Source organism: Equus przewalskii, chromosome 9 (genome assembly GCF_037783145.1).
Source record: "Equus przewalskii isolate Varuska chromosome 9, EquPr2, whole genome shotgun sequence".
NCBI lineage: Eukaryota > Metazoa > Chordata > Mammalia > Perissodactyla > Equidae > Equus > Equus przewalskii.
In genome coordinates, this window is record NC_091839.1 from 57,804,515 (window position 1) to 57,822,158 (window position 17,644).

A 17,644-nucleotide genomic window follows, 5' to 3' on the forward strand; every position below is an offset into this window, starting at 1 on the left:
AATAAAAGGATTTAAATTTATTCTATTCTGTATATTGCTTCACTTGGGACTTATAATTCTGACTCTCATAAAGAAATTTTATGGGGCTGGCCCGTGGCGTAGCAGTTAATTTTTCATGCTCCACTTCAGCGGCCCAGGGTTCACCGGTTCAGATCCTGGGTGCAGACCTACACACACTCATCAAGCCATACTGTGGTGGCGTCCCACATAGAAGAACTAGAGAGACTTACAACTAGTATATACAACTATGTACTGGGGCTTTGGGAGGGGAAAAAAGGGAGGAAGATTGGCAACAGATGTTAGCACAGGGCTGATCTTCCTCACCAAGATAAGAAAAGAAATTTTATGAATCAAATTACTGTTGATTTACTCTTGAAGGACCAAATTCCAAATGTGGATATATATATCAAAATTAACAATGTAAAACCCACAAAAAACATATGGTACAAATTTATATATTTATTTAAGTTTATATATATTACCTATTAACTATTTGCTCCTGAGAAGCAATGTTTAAAATACTTTTTTCAACATGTTTAAAAAAAATGTGAATTAAAAACATATTCAAGTTACTTTCATATTTGTCTTATAGTTGAAATAAATTAAAATAAGTTACTGCTTTTGGCATATAGAATGGCTTTGCCATTTCAAATGTGTCTAGCTGCTGAACTAATCATGTAGCAGTTTCAGTATTACATAAATTCAGTATTATTCCTGTATTAATGGACTGTTAATCAAATTAAATGTAATAATTACTATCTAGAGAGAATAATAAAATGTAAACAATATACTCAATAAGATTAATTTTTAGATAAACTTTATAAAACTGTTCTGAGAATTATTATTCTGTAAAGCTTCCATTTGTGCAAAAGTATATCACTTAAAATAGCAATTTTTGAAACTAAAATTGAGAATTCAAAATTACATTTGAAGAAAGACAAGAAAAGTCTCAAGTTTCTTCTCATATTCAGAGTATTCAGTAGTAGTTTTGTGTGAATACTGAATCAAAGCTAAAGGTAATTTTCTTTTATTTTCAGAATGTGGGGTTGGTCGGGGAAAATTCAGCACATAGAAGAGGAAAATCAGGATGGATAGACAGTAGGCTAGAAAAATCCCTTGCCAGAAAGTATTTATGGAGTAGGAAAGCTGAGGTCTCTATTTTAAGGATTGTCCACTTGGATCCACTGGCAACAAGGACTGTGATATGGAGGAAGAAGTGGGGAGGAGAGCGTGGTGCAAGGGTGAGGATCTGAGTAGAGGGGAGTGGAAAGATCTCTTTTCACAGGAAGGCCGACCCTTTGGTGAAGGGCATGCTCTATTTGGAAAAGCCACGTGATGTGATAGATTTTGATTTATGTCTAGGAATTTTGTTCTTCTTGTAAAGTCACCAATCACTTAATCTAGTTCTGAATTGTTTAGTCTTTCTTTTTTCAGTTGTTTTTCCATAAAATCTATTTCAACCTGAAGTTCGGAGTTGTACCTAGTGAGCTCTTCACCGGTTGCCTTCACATTTGCTGTTCCTGAAGATTCTCTATGAAGGTGGCATCTTTTAACTATAACGCTAAGAAGTAATAGTCTCTTTTAACGATATTAAGCTTTTCAGGAGGTAGATATTTGCCTTCAGTTAGTTTCTTAAGTTGAATAGTAAGCCGGTTTTGCATTATACAGTTGGTTTTCAGCTGAGTGAAAGCCTCTATTCTGAAACAAGAGACGATAAAAGAAAAACTGAGCACTTGCAAGCCATGCCATCATCTCTCATGGAAATGTGCAGATATTAGGATCTGAACACATGTTTCAAGCCACACTGCCACAGCCATGTACAGTTTCTCCAGGAGAAGCCTGAAGCACAGCTCCAAGGCAATCTGTAGCCCCTTCATGGCAATGGAGACCACCACAGAGCTGCCTTCAGTTGCCTTTGCCCTGATGAACCACGGAAAAGCCCCCACAAGTATTTCTCCCTGAACCACACTTCTATCTGGCAACCAGGATGGCTTGTCAGTGGAGCAGGTACAAGTGGTGATGTCCTTGCCTGTAGTTTCCTCCCATTAAGTGCATGCTCCATAATGTATCACGAATGATTTTTTTTTTTCGAGGAAGATTAGCCCTGAGCTAACCGCTGCCAGTCCTCCTCTTTTTGCTGAGAATGACTGGCCCTGAGCTAACATCCATGCCTGTCTTCCTCTACTTTATATGTGGGATGGCCAGCACAGCATGGTTTTTGCCAAGCGGTGCCATGTCCACACCTGGGATCCGAACCGGTGAACCCCAGGCTGCTGAAGCAGAACGTGTGAACTTAACTGCTGCGCCACCGGGCGGGCCCCAAGAATGATATTTCTAACACACAATCTGATGGCACCATTCTCCTGCATAAGGTTTCTCATGCCCTCAGGAGAAAGTACAAACTCATTAGCCTGTTCTACAAGGTCCTTGAGAGCCTGGTGTCTGTCTCTTGCAGCTTCATCTGTCTTTGTTCTCTGCTGACAATAAAAGCACCAGCTGTGACTAGCCACTTGAAGATCCTTGAGCAAACCTGGGTCCTTCTCTTGCCTCTGGGTGTTTGCTAAGGCTGCCCCCAACCCCCATCCTTTTGTTATGCCCCATCCCATATTGCTCACCCAGTGACCACATGCTTTTTTGGTAAATACTGTGTCTTTCTTTCCTGGGTCTCCTAGATCTGCGGAACCCAGCTCACTGCCTGGCACAAAGTAGTTGCTCAATGCTCAATCCATGTTTGCAGAGTAAATGAAAAATGAATAAATAACAAAGCTGTCACTGAAGATTCACAAAATAATTCTCTGCTGACTCTGAAGGCAGTTGTCCTGGAGGATGTCAGCCTATCCATGTGTCTGCATGAGAGTGTAGGTGTCTCTCTGAGTTCCTATATCCATTTGCCTCTCTGGATATGTTTGTGTTCTCATTCCCTCCTTAGCATCAGCTCTTCACTAATCCAGCAGAAGCCTGGAAGGCCACTTTAGTTCCTCAAATTCAGAACCTCGACTGGGTTCAGACTGAGGAATAGTTTCCACATCTTGCTTTTGATGAATTCCAGATTGGTTTGAGAATTATGCTAATGTCCTGGACATCCCTCTGAACTAGTGGTGGACTGGAATAGATCACACCTAGCATAGCTTTGCCTAAGCTAGGCCAGAAGCAGAATATCAATTAGGAGTGAGTGAACGTGGAAGGATTTGCTGAAGAAATTGCCTCCTGTCGTTTGTCTCCCAGTGGCACATATAGGCACTTCTAAATGCTTGTTGCTTGAATGCATGAGGCATTAAAAGTCATTTGCATCTTCAAATTTTGTTATAATCAGAAATTGAGCCATTTCTTATGCTAGTTGTTTTAGAGGTTTAAGCTCACTCCCCCCCTTACACACACTTTCTAGTTATTTAGATACTTAAATAGGCTTAATTATACTAGTAAACTGAACAAATTGGTGTACTTTAGGTTATGAGGGTTCTTTTGCAAATCAGCTGAAGGCATTTAAAAAAAGATTTTCATTTAGAGAGAATTTACGGGTGCTAACATATAGTTCAGTTTTTTAGTTTTTAAAGATTTTGTTAGGAACCTGAAGTGATTTACTTTTATGAAAAAGTGGTCTATGTTGAGAATCATATAATGCTAGTTTTTAAAAGATGTAATTATGCTCAGCATTCCAGCTGGAATCATTGTCTCCGATTCTGTCATTTTGGGAGATAATAATGGAATGGTGAGGGGAGTGGGGAGAAAGAGGAAAAATAGTATTCCTGCATTTTAAACAAATTGGAAACACTTTTTATTTTAAAGCACCATCCTTATTATCTAATTATCCTAATGGAAATTATGCCAGAGTAGCAGATGGATAGTAACCCAGAACGGTGGAGGACATGCTATTTTAATTTATAACTTTGATGAGAATCACCTTGGGTTATTTGTTCATGATAGAATTTTAATATCATAAGGAACAAAGAATAGGGTTAGAATGATTAAATAAAAGTATTTGGAATGGTGGATGACAAATGTTTACTTTGCAGCAGTTAAAGAAATAGTTTTGGTAACAGTTTTGAAAGTAGCTGTCTAAAATGCAAATATGCGGGTACTTTTGGAATAATTTTAAATTTAATTCAAAAGAAAAAGTAATACAGTAATTAGTCACCTTACCAAATTTTGTTTTGTTTTTTCCTTTTTATTTTGAAAAATTTCAACAATACACTTAAGCCCACTAATGATTAACATTTTGCCACACTTGTTTTCTTCTCTCTCTAAATATATGTTTTTCTTTAGTCATCTGAGAGTAAGTTGCAAAATCATAACACTTGACCCCTAAAAACATCATTATATATCTCCTAATAAAGATATTGGAATAACTGCATAACTGTATTACCATTATCACACCCGAGAAATTTGACATTGATGTAACAATATTATCTAAAAGAGTTGCCTGATTTGGCAAATAAAAATACAGGATGTCCAGTTAAACTTGAATTTCAGGTAAATAATGAATAGTTTTTTAGTACACATATGTCCCATGCAATATTTGGAACATACATATACTAAAAATTATTTGATGTTAGTCTGAAATTCAAATGTAATTGGGCATCCTGTATTTTATCTGGCAATCCTAAAAATGAAGCCCACGTTCAAATTCAGACTTCTTGAATTTTTACCCAAATGTTCTTTTAACCCTGTGTGTGTATGTGTGTTTGTGTCTGTGTGTCTGTGTTTGGATCCAGGATCCATAATTCGCATTTGATTTTGTCTCATAAAATTTTGATAGAATGATGATTAGATATTTACTTTTAAAAATATAAACCACATGTTCCAAAGAGTCCTTGTGTGGAAATGGGCTTTATATAAAGTATATGTAAAATTCAAAACATAAATTTTTACTAAATTTAGTGGTTTGGAGTACATCACCAAATGCATAACAGTCAGGACCCCAAACACTCATGACATCAGTGCATTTCCTTCTTGGACAATTTGCAGTATAGTCATATTTTTAAAAAAAATTTTAATGACTGTTTTTGATACCTGCTTTTCTTATCATCCTCTCTTTTTTTTTTTTTATTTTAAAGATTGGCACCTGAGCTAACAACTGTTGCCAATCCTTTTTGTTTTTTCTGCTTTTTCTCCCCAAATCCCCCCAGTACATAGTTGTATATTCTAGTTGTGGGTCCTTCTAGTTATGGCGTGTGGGACGCTGCCTCAGCATGGCCTGACAAGAGGTGCCATGTCCATGCCCAGGATCCAAACCAGCGAAACCCTAGGCCGCCGAAGTGGAGTGCATGAACTTAACCACTAGGCCACAGGGCTGGCCCCTCATCTTCCCTTTTGATTTAGGTTATTATAATAAGTCTAAACTTGAGGATGCTTCCTGACTACATATCTATGAGTTTATTTTGTTTTTTTAGATTCCACGTATAAGTGATGTCATACTGTATTTGTCTTTCTCTGACTTATTTCACTTATCATAATGCCCTCAAGGTCCATCCATGTTGTTATAAATGGCAGCGTTTCCTCTCTTTTTTTTTTTTTGAGGAAGATTAGCCCTGAGCTAACATCTGCTGCCAATCCTATTTTTGCCAAGGAAGAGTGGCCCTGAGCTAACATTTGTGACCATCTTCCTCTATTTTATATGTGGGACTCCTGCCACAGCATGGCTTGATAAGCAGTGTATAGGTCTGCACCCAGGATCTGAACCAGCGAACCCTGGCTGCCAAACCAGAGCGTGCGATCTTAACTGCTATGCCAGTGGGCCAGCCCCGGGTTTCCTCATTTTTTATGGCTGAATAATATTTCATTGTAGTTATACACCATATCTTCTTTATCCATTCATCCATTGATGAATGCTTTGGTTGTTTCCATGTCTTGGCTATTGTAATTAATGCTCCAGTGAGCATGGGAGTGCATGTATCTTTTTGAGTTAGTGTTTTTGTTTCCTTTGGATAAATACCCAGAAGTGAAATTGCTGGATCATATGGTAGTTCTATTTTAAATTTTTTGAGGAACCTCCATACTGTTTTCCATAGTTGCTACAACAATTTACATTCCTACCAACAGTGAACAAATGTTCCCTTTTCTCTACATCCCTGCCAACGCTTGTTATTTCTTGTCTTTTTTCTTTTTATTTGGTGAGGAAGACTGGCCTTGAGCTAACATCTGTTGCCGGTCTTCCTTTTTGCTCTAGGAAGATTCTTGCTGAACTAACATCTATGGCAATCTTCCTCCATTTTGTATGGGGGATGCCTCCATAGTAGGGCTTGATGAGCAGTGTATAAGTCCACACCCAGGATCTGAATCTGCAAACCCCGGGCCACCAAACCAGAGTGCGTGAACTTAACCATTACGCCACTGGGCCAGCACCCTTATTTCTTGTCTTTTTGATAATAGCCATTTTAACAGATGTGAGGTGATATCTCATTGTGGTTTTTGATTTGCATTTCCCTGATGGTTAGTGGTGTTAAGCACCTTTTCATGTACCTGTTGGTCATCTGTATGTCTTCTTTGGAAAAATATCTATTCAGATGCTCTGCCCATTGTTTAGCTGGATTTTTTGGGGTCTTTTGGCCACTGAGTTGTATGAGTTCTTTATATATTTTGGATATTAAATCCTTATCAGATATATGATTTGCAGATATTTTCAGCTGATTTGTATGTGGCTGTCCTGTTTTCCCAGCACCATTTACTGGAGAGACTATCTTTTCTTCATTGTATGTTCTTGCCTCCTTTGACATAAATTAATTGACCATATATGTGTGGGTTTATTTCTGGGCTTTCTCTTCTGTTCCATTGATCTATGTGTCTGTTTTTATGCCAATACCATACCATTTTGATTACTATAGCTCTCTCTTGAGAATAGATACTTTCATAAATACTTTACTTATATCAGGCCACTAACATGGCTAAGTGGAATATATTATGGCATCAGTTAGCATGCTTTCAGTTACAAGTAACAGAAAACCCAGCTAAAACTGGGTTAAACAGGATAAGTAATCACTTGACTCATGTAGAAGTCCAGGGCTTAGGTATGCTTCAGGTGCAGTGTATTAGGGTCTTGGCTGTATTTCTTTGAGATCTTCTTGAGTTTGCCCTCTTGCATATTTTGGCTTTGTGTTTAGCTTGGCTTATCTCAAAGTAGCAAACTTGTGTCACGTCTATGCACCATACTGCCCAGAAGAAAGAGCTTCTTTTTCACCAAGTGTTGAACAGCAGAACTCCACTTGATCAAACTTGGGTCATAAGCTCAGACCTCAACCCATCACCCTGTTACGGGGGATGGAGCTGGGGATGGGGTCATTCTCACTTAAAGAGCGTGTCTGTTGCACAGTTGTGGAAAAGTGGAAAGCAATGGATATGGAGTAGGGGGGACTGTAGTTATATTTAAAGATAACTTCCAAAAAGAAAACATGCATTTGAGCTATTTTTTCTAGTAATATGTTGTTTGCACTGCAACCTCCATATTTCATCGTGTCTCCTTGTTGTGATATATTTGAGGGACCTCTGACCAAAGTTGCTATGTCCGTGGAAAGATCTCCTATTCTAATGCATTACAAATCCTACGGTCCTCAGACTAGGTGACCATATTATGGTCACCATGACCTAAAGGCATTTATGAAGCCCCTGTTTATGCCTGCCTGTGGCTAAAGTAATAAATATAAAGAAGGCTGATTTATTTTAGAACTAATGGCTATTTGAAAATATCCAAATTAATACTGGGATTAACTCAAAGCATATGGTACAACAAATTTTTTTCTAGTTGCCGACTTCAAACTTTATTTGTTCTATTTTTCTTGCTTTTAATATAAAAGTTTAAAATAAATTAAACAACTAGTGTTGATGGTTGGGAAGAACAGTCAGTTAGCAAATGTTGTAAATCTGAGGCAGAGAACTCAACAAAAGCCAGTACAGGAATGAGGGGAGGTGATTTTTATGACAACGGGACAGCTCTCATCTTTTGTTCCTGTGTGTAGTCTGTATACACATTTCATGATTTCCTTTTAAGTTTGTCCCAGAAAGCTATTTGTTATTTCTTACCATCGCCTGCAATTCTTGAAGGCATTGACTCAACACTCACTTTTGAGTGTCTACTGTGTCCGTTGTTCTGTGGATGCTAAGATGATTAAGTCCTTGTCCCTGCCATAGGAGATCCTGTTCTAGTTTAGAGCCCAAACTTTAATAGGAAATTTGGAATTTAAAAGTATTGGAAAATTTGAGGAGTGTGTTCTGTGTGGTCTCTTGGCTCCATCAAGTAGGCCAGTGGACACGCTGATACAATGGAACTCTACATGTCTGGTTTTGGTCTGAGAAGAGGCTTCTGATCTTTTGCCTGGGCGTTAAAAGTGTTCTAGGGGTGCTGTCGGGGAGGGGGAGGGGGAGGGGGATGGCTGTGGTTGTATGTGACTATTCCACATACGGATGTTCGCTTCATCCTTCTCCCCCCTTTTTCTCATGCTCTCCACAAGACCCCTCCTTTCCAAGACCTTCAGCCTCTCTAGTGTCCGTCCTCAGGGCACATTTCTCCAGGGCCGCTCTGTGCTCTGCTGTTCCCACCTGCTCGCTCAGTTACCCTCCTTTGTCAACATTCACTCTTCCAGAAGTTTGTTTAAATTTCTACTCAGCTGATGTCTCTTCTCCAGTCCTGTCCTCTTTGTACCTAACACCTTTTTTATCCCTTTACTTTTCTTGTGCTGTGGCTAATGAGTCCTCTGGCAGAAGCATATCTACTCTTCTCTAAATCATCCTTTTTAATGAAAAGAAAAAAACCCATTTATACTTGGTAACAAATTAAAACTTTATAAAGGAGAGTACAATTAAAATTAAGACCCTCTTATCCCCTCCGTTCCCTTTCTGGAGTGTTCACTGTTGAGTTTCTTGCGGAGTCCTCCAGAAATTTTCTGATAACCTTTATAAACAATTGTGTATGTGAATGTATGCCCACACATTCTTACTTCTTTTTTATATGGTGGGACCACAGCATACACACTGGTTTGTATTTTTAAAATTTTTTTAACTTTAACACTGTATCTGGGAGACAATGCCACATCAGACTCTCTACTTCTTATAAGAGCTACCTTGCTCTTTGTAATTCTTTCATATGAATGTTCCACAATTCAATAGCTTTTAACAATGGTATAGTATTCCATCATATGAATATATACTAACATGTCCTATTAATGGACTGTCCATGCATCTTTGTGTACATGTGTGGGTACTCCTGCAGGATAAATTTCTAGAAATGGAATTATTCAGTTAAAGTACATTCTAAAAGACAATGCCAAATTGCCTCAAAAGAGATTGCAGCAATTCATATTCTTAGCAGTTTGTGAGCCTTCCTGTCTCCATACATCTTTGATAATACTGTATCATCTCAGACTTTTAGATTTTTGTCATGATGGTATTTCATTGTCATTTTAAATCACACTTCTTTTATTGTGAATGAGATTAAATATTCTTTCATATGTTTAATCCATTTGTACTTTCCTTATCGATTTATAAAAACTCTTCATTTACTAAGGAAATAAGTTCTTGTCTGTAATAGGTGTTGCAAATTTTTGTTTGTAGTTTATTATTTGCTTTTTTACCTTCCTTAGCATTTTTTTCCCAAACAAATGTTTAATTTCACTGCTTTTGTATCTTTCTTTTCCCTTAGGGTTTTTAGGTTTATGTCTTGCTTATAAGACATTACGCTTCAAGATTGTAAAAACAAATTCACAGAAAGACATTTTACATGAAGTTGATATTTCATATATCAGTTGATAGAAGGTTGTATAGGAAGAGGAATCATCTTCCTTTGTCACAGGAAGAAGAGAGGAAAGGATGGATGCAGATATGGGTGGGATTGCAATTTCATATAAGAAGTTGAAGGAGTTCCAACCCAATGCCTTCTGTTTTCTCTCTATGAAGAAGTAGGCATCTGCTGAAAGTAACGGGAAGTGTAGTTTAGCTTGAAGGGAACTGAGAAGGTTCCAGAGAAACATTGTGGAGACAGAGAGTGAACTAACCAGGGAATCAGAATTGTTGACAGTATGGAGGGACTGGTGAGAGGGTACCCTCTGCAGGGCTTCCAGACTTTTTTCAGCAATCTTCAGAAGTCTGGGTGAATGTGTTGGGAAGGTCGATACCTTAGTATGAGATTTTCTTTATTTTTAGTTATCCTTCCATCATTTAGTTCTAACTTTATTACATTATTGTTGGAGTACAGTGATTTTTTGGAATTTATTAGTTTCCTTTATGGCTCGGCATATGGACTACGTTTGAAATTGTGCCACATGTTCTTGAATGTGTTCTTGATTTGTTTGGTGTAGAGTTTATATAGACGTAGAATAGCTTAAACGTGCATTAGTATTGTTCAGATCTTTGAGAGGGATGTGTCAAAGGGTGTGATGTTTCTTTTTGCATAGTCCACAGGTTTGGATGGAAGCAGGCATCAGTAAGCACATGATGTTTGCAGTCTTCAGTGTGAGTGAGTGGGCCTTGTGATTAGTCATGCAGAGGTGGGCAGTGAGTGGGAACTCCCCTGTTCTCTGCCCTGCACCCAAGAGATAAGGAAACAGCGGGTTGTAGAGTTGATGTGTCTTATCCAGAGTCACATAGCTCCTAAGTAGCAGACCCAGAATTTGTACTCGGATCTTTTGGTTTCAACTCCGATACTCTTCTGCTATATCTTTTATGCTTAGGAGGTAGGTGATAGATTACCACTGTCTTCCAGCATCATCCTCAAGCTTTCCATCTACACAATCTATAATACAGTGTCATTGGATCCTTATCAAAAACCCATTAGAGAAGATGTCATCATCCTACTTTACAAATTCACTTGGATACAAGTAACATGACTTACAACTTGTCACTAGGGAAACTTATTCATTTGTTCAGATTTTCAAGTCTTTGTCTAGTGTTTGTGCATTTTAAGGATTGAGTATGTATCAGATTCCTGGGAGGAAACATTCACAGCAGATGTTTCAGATAAAGACTGAATCAAGAGATGACATGGGCAGGGCAGCCTAAGACAGCAAACAAGGAATGGAGGGCTGAAGGAAGAGCCTGGAGAGACCTAGAGCTGTGTCATGAGGACCTCATGGTTCTGGAGGGATGCAGCTCTGCCAGAGATGCAGCACTGAAGTCGGGAGGGAACAGGAGAGAATGATCTGGATTTTTCTCTACCTTCTCCCTCCCATCTCCTTTAAGTAGTGAGTCCCAGGGGCTGAGCCCAGCCAGCAGCCAGCCAGCAAGGTTAGCTTCCTGGGTCCCCAGCAGGAAGGAGGAGGCATATGGGGGAGGGGAGCACAGGAGAATACCAGCACTGAGGAGCTATGCCAGGGTGGAGTTCTCTGAGACATAAGAACAAATTACAGGAAATTAAAACATTAAGAAAGGAATTTCATGGTACTGAAAAAATAGGATAAACTGTGAGAAAATGTAAATTAGGAGTATGTAAATGGTGTGGGTTCCTGTGTAAGTTAGTTATTTTGAAGAAAACTGTGTGAACCTAACTCTCCCTGAATTCACAGCTATGAATAAAGAATTTTAAAACTTCTTTAGGACCCATTTTATAGCCTTCTAAATAGTCTTACTGTTCTCTGTTCAGTCCTCTGATTTACCTCTTAAAATATAGATTTTTAAATCCTTTGAAATAATTTCAGTAATTTTTGGAAGACTGAAATTTTTATTAGGAGAAAATTAGCCTGCCTTAAGTAATACGTGGAGTATATAGCATCATTTAGATAGATGGTATCTAACATTTATCATTTTTGTCAATTTATTTAGAATAAAATCTTCATCTTAAACAGTATTTGTGTCATACCATGTGTTTGTGATCTCAGCTGTGGGAGGATCCCCTTTGGTACTCTACAACAGTATCTCTTTGTCATCCTCTAGATTTTACTATAATATAAATTATATATGTAATATATTTGCCAAAGTGCTCTTTTGAAAATATATTGAATGTGAGTGGGTAAAACAGAAGATAGGACCTGAGTGCTTTTCTTTTTTTTTTCAATAGCATTGAGTTCTCTCCGTGCCATCTTTTCCCCCTATCTTTGTTAAATTTTTGCCTTGAACTTTGTTTATTCAGCATATATTGCTTATAGCACATGAACAGTACTAGAGTAGCCCCAGACTATTCCTGCAAACTGTGTTGTGAAGAATTATTAATTGCTATGTGCTTCCAGTTACCTAGTACAGAATGTTGCTTTCAAAAGCTTTCTAATATATAGAATATACTTAGAGATTATTAGGTTGTAAGTTTTCTAATATATAGCATAAACTTAGAGATTATTAAGTTCAAAGGGTTCTAAAATTATTTAAGAGCTAATGCTTTTTTCCTGGCAAGTGGAAAAGAGAATAACCAGTGTACAAGAAGGGTTCATATAAGATATTAAAACAAGGCAAATTAAAAGGTTATGGCAGGAGTGGAATCTGTTTTCAGTTGAGATTTAAGAATAGCTGGTAAGTTAATGTGCAGAGAACAGAGGGGAGGCATTCAGCTGGCAGAATCAAAGCAGAGAAGATACTTTTGCCTAAAGCCTGGTGAAGGTTCTTCTGGAAGGGGCCTGCTGGAGTCAGGGGCTGGATTTATAGGTAAAGCTGAGAGAGGGACAGGAAAGTGAGAGAGGTTTCTGAGGCATGTTGGAGTGAATCCACAGATTAAAAAACGAAAGCATTAGTACTAGATCCTGAAATCTAGCTTTGGAGAATGTTCTCTGCTGAAATATTGACTGTTCTAGTTGGTGCTAAGTGGTATAACCTTCGCTTCTTTCTGCTTTTACCCTTTCTGAATTCTCTCTGCTCTGGTTTACCTTGGTTTTTGCACAGGTGTCCAGGACCTGTTGCAGAGTTTGAAGGTTGCTCTTCTAAGTGCAACAAAATTCAGGATGGTTATTTGGTTAATAATAATATTAAGCAAAGAGAAGTTCCGTTTTGTTTCTCCCTTGGAGCCCTCCATCCTCCTGTTCTGGACTGGACTTAATTGCTTTCTTGACCTGCTTGTGCCGCTGTGGTTCTGGAGCAACTCTCCATCTTACCAGGGCTTCCTCCCCAGGATCCTCTGTGTTTCCTGGAGCCTGGGTGTTCCTATTTCTGTTGGGGAGGTTTTTTTGAGACCCTGTATGTATGGAATGTCAATTTCCCATTTGCACACTTGATGGATAAATTGGATGGATTAGATTGAAAATCATTGTCCCTCAAATTTTACTCAAGTCTTTATCTGTTGTTTTGACCTGTTCCTCTACCCACCTCTAACTGCTACTGCTCCCCCCACCCCCACCACCTTGGACGTTTGTAGGGTCTTCTTTATGTCCTCGGTGAAATTTCAGAATTGTGGCTTGTTATAGATCTTATTTCCTTCATTGTGCCGGACACTTATTCCGTCCTCCTTATCTAGAAATTAAGTCCTTCACATCTGAGAAAAATCTGCATAAATTTCTTAGATAACTTCTTCCCTCTTTTTTTTTCTCTCTTTTCTCTTTCTAGAATTCCTTTTTGTCATATATTGGGCTTCCTGAATTAATCGTGTAATTTTCTTATGTTTTCCATCTCTTATTGTTGCTATTTATTTGTTGTATTTTCTGGAACATTTCCTCGAGCTTATCATCTAATCCTTTTTCTGGAATTTTATTTCTGCTACTATATTTTACATTTCAGAATGCTCTCTTTTGTTCTTAATGTTCCTTTTAAAAAATTGCATTGTGTTCTTGCTTTATAGTATTAATAGCTTCTCTTATTTCCCCCAGCATATTGGTTGTGTCGATTACAGTTTTAATTTGAAGTTTCCCTTTGCTGTTTGTGTAGTCTGTTTCCTGTGAATTTTCCTCCCCTACTGTTTATTTGCTCTGGTCTCTGACTTTCATCTTGGAAGTTTTTTTTCAAATTTCTATTGATTCTTGGCTATCAATTCGTTTTAGAGTCTTTTCAGATACTAACAAGCTGATTGGAGGCTCCATCTTAAGAGATTTGTTGACTGCTGTGTTTTACTGTAAGGTGATCTGATAGGGACATCTTTGAGAGAAGCCCACACATAAATGCCGTTGAGCCTTTTTTTCCTGGAGACCGTTCAGTTTCTCCAGAGAAATTCTTTTCGTCTCTTGCTTGCTGAGAGGGAGCTTGGTGGTTGTTGTTTGGGGAGCCCATTTGGGAAAGAAGGGGAAGATTACATGGTTAGTAAATGGTGTAGGGGATGTAAACTCAAATTGTGTGACTTCAGTGCCCTTGCTCTGGGCTCCCATGATTCTTGCCTCCTGTATTAAAACCTAAGTTGGGCTTCTTAGCCTTTTACATCAAGTTTTTCGTACTTATTGTGTACAATAGCCCATTTTAGTCCTGTATAGCACAGTTAGGAACACTATGTATATGATGATATTTAATTATTTCCATGTTAGAGATTTATAATTTGTTCTTAATTTGCAGCTTTTTTCAAGGAGAAAACCTCCAAGGGGCCTGTATGTTTATGGAGATGTTGGTAAGTGTGCTGAAATAAGTTTTGAGTGGTCCAAACAGAAAGTGTCCCAGCGTTCACTCAGGGATAACTTCCGTTTCTATCCCTCAATTGGCTGCCAGCAAAGGAATAAGGTAAAATAAGGGGAGAGGAAAGGGGACGGGAGGGCAGTGATCTTAGTTTGCCCTTTTGCTTCTCATAGTGTGTGACTGTAGTTTAAAGCAGGATTAGTTAGCAGGTTAGGGTGCAAACACTGTTTAATGTATGAAATGAGTTGATCTCAGGGAAGGAAATCATCTGTAGATAGGTTATTAGATAAATCTGCATCTCATTGCTCAGTGCTATTTGACTCAGCTTAATACTTTTTAAAAAATAAGCTGTTCTTTTTAACTTTTAATTTCCACTAATATTTCTACTCATAATCTAAGCCCTTGTCCTCAATTTAGTTATTATCTTTAATTTAGTTATTAATGTATATTCTTAACACATGGATGGTAACATTTGCTTGGTGTCCCACTTCCATACATTCAGCACAAAGACTCAGATTTTCTTGGAAACTTTATGAGCTGTCCCTCACTTTCTAGATTTTCCTAATCAGTTAATGTCTTGCTTCTTCCCTGACTTCATTCTTGCTGAAATTATCTATTTCTGGTTTCTGTTTCTTCAAACAAATCCTTTTGTCCTAGTCCTAAACCTCTCCCTGATTACCCACATTCACTGAGGTCATGAACATGGCTCCTACTTTATCTGGCCTTATTGCTTTCAATCATTTCTTTTATTGATATACTCAAAATGCACATTTACATGTACCGAGATCAGTTTTGGTTCTTGACTAATAAACAGCCTTCAGGCTCTCCTGTAGCCATAATAAATTTGAATTATGAGGAAATGGTAGCAGAGGTTATTATCTTACTAAGAATTTCAGTGCAACTCCTAAAAATAATAGGAGTTGAATAAGTAGTTATAGTGCCTTAAAGATGAAACTGTTCTTTTCTGGATCTTCCCTCTCTTTCTGATTTGCTTACGAATGCCTCTCAATACCTGTTTTACACTTATAGATTTAGCAAATCTAATAAAAAGAGAATTGTTTAGCTCACAGTGAATGATAGAGATTGCCCCGTAGGATTCTTCAAGTTCTTGAAATTTAAAAATGTGAAAGAAGCTCAAACTATTCTTTTTTTTTAGTTTATTGGTTAATTGGTATTTTTGAGACCATGCATGCTTACTTCTTACTTAGGAAGCAATTTATACCAGGTTCTTGATCAGTTTCATGTGTCTGCACCTTTGGGTACCTCTAGCAGGTCTCATTCTGTTGTCATCTCTGGTTCTTTGCCTCTTTGTAGAACACTTACTTCCTATACCTTCACTTTCATGTTTTGTCATTGCTAAAATCACCATCTTTGTTTCTCCTGTTACCTTAACCACTTAACCATAAATGGAGATGGTTAGTAAAGCACAACTGTTTCCACTTCTGCAAAAGGACTTAGAAAAACCCAGCAACCTATGAAAGTTATTAGATTTTAGTTTGGAAAATACAGCCATATTCTAATGAATTGAAGGGAGGTACAATAAATGTAATTCATCTGAATGTTGGAGAGAATTAGAAAAGATGTAATAACATGGGATGTTCACATAGGCTGGCTGTGTGGCAACCTCTGGTTAGGAACCTCTTTATTATATAGAGAGGGGAAGAGAAAGTAGTTTTGAAACAGGAAATGAGATGAACATTTTGGTGGCTGTAATCACTTGAGTTTAGAATAGTTACAAAATAGGTAATGAAAGATATGTCAAATTCTCATCTTGGGTGCTCTCTGACTGGGAGAATAGCATCAGAATGTTTTCATTAGCTCTTATTCTTTACTATTTTCCTTTTTTAGACTTGGGCAACAGGTATGAAATTTTAAGGAGGCTGGATGGGAAAGATGATGTCTGCTTCATAGCGCCTCCTTCTCCCTCCTTATTCCTGCTCTTGGCTTGGGCTCTGTCATGCTCACTTCGTTCTACTCTCCTTCTTCAGAGACATGTTGAGATGATTGTCTTAGATGGACTCTCAATCCAGGAAACCCCAGTAGAGTTGATGTAGAAGTTGGAGGGATTACCATCATGGTTCAACCCTGAAGTGAAGTGTTTTCATTAATAAAATGCTTAGCACATCTCATACAGAAGCCCAAAGCTTCAGTAGTAGTATGTTATGGCTTCATTCTTCCCCTGCAACTGGTTTTCTTACAACCAGGGCTCAACTTTTGACCGGCAGACTACAGTGGTGATGGCTGGGCTAATGATTTGTTCGGTACATTAGAAGAGAAAAAAGTACATTTTTGTTTATCAGTCCCTGTTTTACTGCCTCCTGTTTAACCTCTCCTATTTCACATTGGCAACTTCACCAGGTGAAAGGTAGACTTGTTTTAAGGTTAGGACCTGGGAAGCAAAATTCTGCTGGGCTTGGAGGCAATGATGGAGGACGCCGCTTCCAGCTCCTTCTGCAGGGGGTTGGCTGTGAAAAGGGCACCACTAGGCGGGGCTCTCGAGCAGTCAATTTTGGCTTCAAAGTTAGCACTTAAAAGAGTTTTAGGTTTCACAAATTACTCTCCTAGTTAGAATCTTCTTTTGAGAAAAATACAAGGTTTTATTTAGGATTCTGTAGAGACAAAAGCAAAATTGTGAAGTAGGTAAAATTAGTATTGGTTTCTTCCCCACCTTTTTCCAACATCTCCTGTCCACATTCTTCCATTCACTCGACAAGTGTTTATTGAGCTTCTGCCTTGTACCAGGCAGTGTGTTGTTTCTGGAGATGTAAAGTGACTAAAAGGAGACACGGCCTTTGCTCACTGAAAAGTTACAAACTGTTGCGATGGCTTTGAAACATTTTTGAACATGACTGACAGAAATATATTTTGTGTCCCGACCTAGTGTATGCCTGCTCACGTGCGTGTACACACATACACACATACCTATGAAAAATAGTTTCATGAAGGAAAACTTACACTTCCGTGTTTTGATATTTTCTATTCTATTTTATTCTATTCTATTCCATTCTATCTTATGACAAAAAAGTTCTGTTTTAGTGGCAGCTTGCAAAACACTGGTCTGGTGTCTCTAGTATCCATTACTACCTGTTGGCGTGCTAGGGTTTGTTCCTGCTCTTTGACCCCTTCAGGCCTCAGGGTTTCCAATGCTGGATCCTCCAGAGGACGCAGCTTTCTCCTCTACTTGTTTAAATTGGTTGGACTCCTGTTA

The 17,644-nt window shown here is 38.3% G+C and overlaps 1 protein-coding gene across 2 annotated transcripts in view; it reads left to right on the forward strand.

Annotated features, from left to right (window-relative positions):
* AFG1L (AFG1 like ATPase) overlaps window positions 1–17,644 on the forward strand; it is a 196,224-nt gene that overhangs the window by 37,669 nt on the left and 140,911 nt on the right. For both annotated transcript variants that reach the window (XM_008520642.2, XM_070559193.1), the window contains exon 3: window positions 14,380–14,431. In XM_008520642.2, coding sequence (XP_008518864.1) covers window positions 14,380–14,431 — 52 coding nt within the window. The remainder of the gene's footprint in view (window positions 1–14,379; window positions 14,432–17,644) is intronic.